General features: G+C 33.5%; 1 protein-coding gene across 2 annotated transcripts; it reads left to right on the forward strand.

Annotated features, from left to right (window-relative positions):
• Positions 1 to 960: 960 nt before the first annotated feature.
• On the forward strand, positions 961 to 4478 carry LOC106304856 (MLO-like protein 8). Of its 2 annotated transcripts, none has more exons than XM_013741242.1 (5): positions 961 to 1029; positions 1102 to 1275; positions 2514 to 2568; positions 3007 to 3056; positions 3349 to 4478. In XM_013741242.1, exons 2-5 carry the CDS (start codon positions 1147 to 1149, stop codon positions 3355 to 3357), a joined length of 243 nt encoding a protein of 80 aa, XP_013596696.1. In that variant the 5' UTR covers positions 961 to 1029; positions 1102 to 1146; the 3' UTR covers positions 3358 to 4478. The 2 variants fall into 2 exon arrangements, with proteins under 2 accessions (XP_013596696.1, XP_013596697.1); XM_013741243.1 differs by lacking the exons at positions 961 to 1029; positions 1102 to 1275 and adding exons at positions 1669 to 2157; positions 2249 to 2293.
• The last annotated feature ends 2436 nt before the right edge of the window (positions 4479 to 6914 follow it).

Below are 6914 nucleotides of genomic sequence, written 5' to 3' on the forward strand. Positions count from 1 at the left end.
TTGCATACATGTCGATCATTTGTGAAATATTAAGAAAATTTATATAAATTTCTTGGTCGATAATTTTTAATTTTATTTACTTTAGTTCAGATTTAAAATAAAAAATAAATCTATAACCATTTAATATAACTTTCCAAATAATCTAAATTATATTAGCTGACAAAAAAATCTAAATTATATTACAAATAATTACTTATGTAACTAATTGTTGAAATTATATAAAGAATAATAACGTTTAATCAATTATTCTTTTATTAATAAACTACATAATGCAATGATCGAAACTTTTTGTAATTTTAAATTATTTTAATTAGATCTAAAATAAAAGGTAAGTCTAAAACTAATTATTATCATCTGCCAAATAACCTAAATGATATTACACAAATAATTTATGCATGGTAGCTAGTTTTCAAAATTATAGAAAATGTAATAATGTTTGATCAATTGTTTTTGTATTTATATACTACATAAAATAATGAATAGAAAAAAAATTATAGATATAATCAGTTTCTATTCGTATAAAAATATAGTCGTATCTATAATAATTAATCATCATTTATAATGCCCATGTATGTTTTATAAATAATTAGGTTTTGAAGATTGGACGGATTATATTTAACGGAACGTGCGAGAACTTTGATTTAAAAAATATTTTGCATTTAAGTCAAATAATATAGTGAATAAGATAATGTTATGATTGAAAAGAACTCTAAGATGAGTTTCTGGTTCATTGATTGTATTGTTTGTATTACTACTGAGAGAGAGAAATAAAATTTGGCAAAAAATATTTAAAAATTAAGAAGACATTAGCAAAAGTTAATAAAAAATAAAATGTTAACAAAAAAATAAGAATAGACCGAATAAGATAGCATAACATGATTGACTCTTTTGTCCTTTTCCTTCTACTAAACGTTGGTTAGAATCTTGTGTTGTATTATTATGTTACTGAGTGGACCGTGTTTTAAATATCTTTAATTGGTTATTTCAAGCTTCAAGATATTGTACGTCGGAACTGCATTGCCGGTTATCGTAAGATATTTGTCTTAAGCTAAACATACTTCTTCATTCACAGTGTTTTGATCAACTTGTTCTTATTTTCAGATAATATTAGCTGTTGAGACAAAGCTTCAAGCGATCAGGACAAAGATGGTTCTCGGGATCACTGATAAACACATTGTAGTTCAAGGAATGCCTCTTGTGAAAGTCAGTGATGAACACTTCTGGTTCGGTCGTCCACAGTTGATTCTGCATCTCTTCCATTTCGCACTGTTTCAGGTACCTACTTAGAAACATGAATAATCAGACAACCACATGTTTTTTTGTCTTTTTCTGATTATTTCTTTTCTCTTTTGTAGAACGCGTTTTAGATCACATATTACTTATGGATATGGGTAATTGAAAATGTACTAATTGAAAATATATACAAACATGTACTAATTGAAAATCACTATAAACATTATATGTTACGAACTGAAATAACATCCGTGCGGGTGCGCAGATCACAGTCTAGTTTATCTCTATAACTTTAGCTAATCTATAACAATAAACAAGACTTTTTTCTATTTATATGCTGCCACGTTACCATAAAGGGTGAGACATTTTGCGACACCTGTCGTTTTTTTTTACGTGAAAACTCTAGATTCTTTTATTCTTTCTGGGCTACTAATGTTTTTTTTTTCTTCTTGGGCTCTTCCTATCTTGCACAACTTCTTTAGGATTTCTAGCATCTGCGACCAGGATTCGGCTCCTCCCCCCTCGCTCTTAATCTCCTAGAAACTCAGACAATCACCTCTGTTATGTCATCGATTTCTTCCTTCAATCTCATCATTTACTGCTTGCACACTGCTCATCCCACTCTCTCTGAATTAAACATCGCCATTATTATCAAAAGGTAGCCGCTTGAGACTCTTCACTATAAAACTATATAACGGTTCCTTCTCCCTGCGATGAAGAGCCACATTTCTACGAGATCCCTAAATAAAAACTTCATCAAGCTTCGACTCCAGCTATGGCTACTTCCTACACGCTACTTGCTAACTTTAAGGCTGGTCGCTGTTCCACACCGCTGAGGTTCGACTTCTCATGTTTTGGGAGGCTCGGAATATCAGAAAAGGTGGCAAACATATGAGTGTCGACATGCTTTTCCTGGATGAGAAGGTAACTCTGGCGTGCTATGTCCTCCTTTTTATAGATTTTTACATCTATTACGAGTCTTTACTTGGAATTTGATTACTTTTTCTCTGAACAGTCGACTCTTATCCAAGGAACCGTGCATGCGTTTCGAATCCCCCAGGTACTGACACCTTCTCATTTTAGGGATCTATTTACTCGCTTGGTGGTTTTGATGTTAGACAGAGCCACAACAAATTCCGGCTATCTGATTGTTATCAATGTGTTGAGGACATTTTACTTTCGGATTGTTATTGTGTGTAGAACCTATCAGAACTGGTTTATTGAAATTTTATGATGTGAGTTGTTCGCTTTGCTATGTTGTTTCACGTTCTCTGTACCAGATTCAGAAGTCTTCCTCCATTGTTTCAGAATACACTCAGGAGCTGACTCTTGCAAGTAAGTTTCTCTTATTATCTCTACATGATGTATATTTATAGATATTGTGAGTCAAGTTTATATTATTTGCTTTTTTCCCATCAATTCCATGGAATTCTCTCTTCTCGTAGAGACATGGGATTTCATACTTGACTTTGGTCTATATGTCTGACGGGAAGAATTGTGTCAGATTTTTCTCCTTTTTTGGTTTGTATGACTATATGGATATGTCTCTATATGACTACTGGAATTGTTAAATTGTTGCATTTGTTTGTTATGTTGCATAGATGATTTGGATCGAACAATTTGATATATTTCCCTTCTTAATGATTATTGGCCTCTATAAATCTGAGGATCAAGATGCTTTTGAGAGATTTCTTGCTTTTGAATTTAGCAAAAGTGTATCTCCGAAAGGAGTTTAATTGATGATCATGTCCTTTACATATTATGAACTTGCAGTCTCTACCACCTCAGAGCAACCTTCCTTGCTTACATCCTATAAGCTTAAGGTATGACCCTGGTTAACGTTGAGATATAATAAGATCTATTTTATGAAGAAACATTTATCATTATTTCAGTTCATTGACATCCTTCGTCCCAGCCTCTGGGATGTTTGGAATTTTTTAGCTCAATCATAAGTACTAAAATGACTTGATTTTGGTGCATGTAATATCTCTTTTAGTTTTGTCTCTATCTGATTTTTTTTTTTTGGCTAAGCAGTTCCTTCAGTTTCTGTTTTTACTGGTTTAGGATGAAACTAATTTTGGTTTATCTCCTTTGTCTCTGGTGTTGGCTTCTCAGGTGGATTGATACCAGCATGGATAGCATGACTCTGATCATTGTGAGGTAACAAAATGTTTGCTTCCAGTTTGATGAATGCTTAATTGCTCTTAAATTTAACACATGTGCAAGTCGACTACAAAGTCATGAGCGTGGAGAAAGTGATGGTCCATTTTAAAATGAAGATCCAATGTCCCTACTTATTTATTGAATACTCGGTATAACACACATTCCCATGTTTTCTTTGTCTGTTGGTATTTTATGTAATGGAAGTGTCCATCTTTTGTCAAGGAACTGTGACATCGACATAAAGCATTTTTGAGGTTTAATTCCTACATATACCTTTCACTCCTCTCTATCTAATATAAGATCGTATGGATTCAAGAAATGTGGTTATGTTATTCTCTTTCAGCTGATGTTAAAATGCTTTATGTGCTAACTGTCCATCTCTTCACTCTCGATGCACAGCTATTCTGTACAATAAAACCATAACTCAATCAGATCGTATGGTTGAGACAAAGCCAATCGGCTTACTAGATCAGAAGTGACAACCCGTTCCGGATCCACAAGAAAGAAGCAGCAGAGGGAAGTGCAGGAAACACAGGAGAAAAGCTTCAGGGCACATAACGAAGGATTCTTTATCAAAGTAGAGTCAATGTGTGATTATGTGTTGAGTGGAGCTGTGACTTCCGGATGTTGATAAAGATGTAAGATGTCCATCCTGAAGTAGTCGCTGACGTAGTTGTTGAAGCAGACGTCGTGTTGAGTGCTGAAGACCATGTAGAGTCAAGGTGTTGAGGTGGAGTCGTGTAGACTTGGAGAACAAGAGAATATCTTAGAGATAAGGAAAGATGAATAAACTTGAGAAGCAAGTTTATAACTTAAGAGAAGAGGAATAAGTGCATTCCAAAAAAAGGAAAGTTGGACTTAATGTTATGGAAGATGTCCATATCCATGTTGCATTGGAGACTAGGGTTTCAGGAACGTGGAGAATAATATAAGATAGCTATGGGTCGTCTGTAAAGAGATAGAGACACAAAGGCTGATCTTATAGAGAGAGAAAAGCTCTTAGAAGTGTTCTTGGGTCGTGATGAAGCACTGACTGAAGCACTGACTGAAGTACTTGACAGGAGAGAGACATAAGCGGGTAGCTTAGGAATCCTTCAGTATCGTGTGTTATGATGTTAACACTAGACGAGTAAAGTTAAATAAATAAGGTTTTGTAATAGATTGGTTAAAGGAGATTCTAATAAATCAGAGTGTTTGCTTGTATTGTTTTATCTCTTGATTTACTTTCTGCAATACTATTGTAATGTCATCTTCCGCTAACACTTGAGTGGATGAGCCAAGAGAATATGTGTACGCATACATATATGTAGAAGACTAACTAATGTGGAGTAAATTAGTATAAAAGAATTGTTTCGACATAAGCTTGAGCTGATGTTAGGACGGAAACTTCATTCTTTGTTCGAGGATTATGAGAGAGAGGCTTCAATCTTTCTTTTTCTTCATTTAATCGAAGTCTTGCCTTAAACTAAAAAATTCACCATAAATCTAATTTTAAAAATACAATACACGACCTTATATAATAGGGGATAAGTATAAGAAATTATTTAGAACCAGCATACAAAACTTAAATCGGCATTATTTAATATTATCCTTCTATATATTAATTGAGAAATCACTTTAATCATTTATGCCGATGTGTCGCTCATAGAATATCTCTCCAATTAATTGTTATAATTTGATTTGTTGATGGTTTTTCATTTTTCATTTATTTAATTAAAGTTTTTAAAATGAAACTATTCATAGAATTTCCTAATATAATCTATGTTTTCCAGACATACAATTAAGCATCTTAAATATAGATGAATTAACATAATTTGTTTATAGAAATAATTAAATATCTAGATTACATTATATAAATTGATTAGATACATATAAATACATATGATACTGTAGAAACAATTATAAAAACGGTTTTTATTATGTTTATATTACTAGTGAATAAAATAAGTCATAGATTTTTGAAAACTAATTAATCAAAACTTAATAATATTAATTAAATTCACTTATTGACTATATATATCTTACAATACTAAAAGGGGAATATGAAGCCCTCTGAGCTATGCCACGTCATTAAAAATAATCAACGAATAAGAAAACTTTTACTAGCCACGTCAGACTATTGTTTACTCGACACAAACTTTTCACGGGCCAATTATGTGGGCTGATAATATTGAGAACTGGCCCATTTTTAAAAGTAAAACATATCTTCTCGCCGGTGACTTACTACCATCGTTTCATGGTCTGCCTCCAACCTCTGGCAATTACTATCGATTCTGATGCTCCTCAAAGAGACGTAAGCTTATCAATTTACTGCTGAAATCCAATCGGCCTAAATTTATTTCAATCTCATCATCTCCCCCCATAAAATAAATTGATGAATGTGAACACAAAGGCCAAAATATTGGTGAATGTGAAAGTTTGATAAAGAAGATTAGTTAATTAGTTACATCGTATAGTTCTTGGCCTTCTTTTTTGATCTACACTAGTATATATATTGGGCACTTTTGCCTCTCCTAAAGCTATCCACATATGCATTTCATAAAGTCTGTGGATCCCACTTAATCTCCGGTTTGTTTTCGTGTTTTCAGCAATCTTTGTGAGCAATTATGTATTTTTGAATCCCCCAGACTTACCCTTTTGCTTGTCCTCAAGCAAAACATACAGACAGTCTCTCTGAAAGAGGTTTGAAAATATTAGGGACTTAAGATTTTAAAGTATAGAAATCATTTCCTCAACAATTTTGCAACCACATTTAAAAGGTCCTAATCACAGAAGCACACTATGCAATATCGTAGCTTAGCAACCATTTCTAAAATAACACAACTCATCAATTCACGTCTGACATTCCCTCTACTGACTTCATTTCTTAGCATAAATATAAAGTCAATGCTTTACCTTGGGAGTATCGATCATAGGATGCAAGGATTTCAGACAAGTATCTGGAGCTGCAGGTAAAAGTTAGTTCCTAGTTTCTCTCTCTCTAATTTCTCTCTTGAGTAAAAGTCTGCTTCCATTGCAGGATCAGTGACCAAGATTGGACAAACTTCCATGAATCAAAACTTAATGGTGGTTGCCACCAAGCTTTATTCACTTCTTTTTGACCAATATCCACGAGTTCTTTGCGAAAGCGAGCCTTGAAGATTGCCGCCTCCAAGTCCCGTTTCGAACTCTTTTATTGGAGTCTTTATGAATCAAGCCTTAATGGTTTTAGCCACCAAGTCCTGTTCAGACTCATCCTAAGTAAACAATAGATCTTATATATATATTTTTATTATTATTATTATTTTTTTTAATATGTAACTCACTAACTATTCTAGGGTCGAAATTTAGAGAGAGAAAATGTGATAAATAATCTACACAAGGCGTTACCTTCCAGACCTGTCTGAAGAATCCGATCCCATGTATACCAAGCCCCAAGACAAATGGTTATGTCAGGTTTAGTGTTGGAAATCAGCTTTGGTTACTTCATACGGTTCAAGGCAAGTGTGTAGTTGATAGGTTGATCTGCTTTAGCATCT

The sequence above is a fragment of the Brassica oleracea genome, chromosome C7 (genome assembly GCF_000695525.1).
Source record: "Brassica oleracea var. oleracea cultivar TO1000 chromosome C7, BOL, whole genome shotgun sequence".
Classification (NCBI taxonomy): domain Eukaryota; kingdom Viridiplantae; phylum Streptophyta; class Magnoliopsida; order Brassicales; family Brassicaceae; genus Brassica; species Brassica oleracea.

Bases quoted from the DNA above. Each gene is read 5' to 3' on its own strand.
- LOC106304856 (XM_013741242.1), top strand. From the start codon at position 1,147: ATGGTTCTCGGGATCACTGATAAACACATTGTAGTTCAAGGAATGCCT. The intron at 1,276-2,513 runs GTACCTACTTAG...TCTCTGTACCAG, and splicing joins TCCATTTCGCACTGTTTCAG to ATTCAGAAGTCTTCCTCCAT. The intron at 2,569-3,006 runs GTAAGTTTCTCT...ATGAACTTGCAG, and splicing joins TCAGGAGCTGACTCTTGCAA to TCTCTACCACCTCAGAGCAA.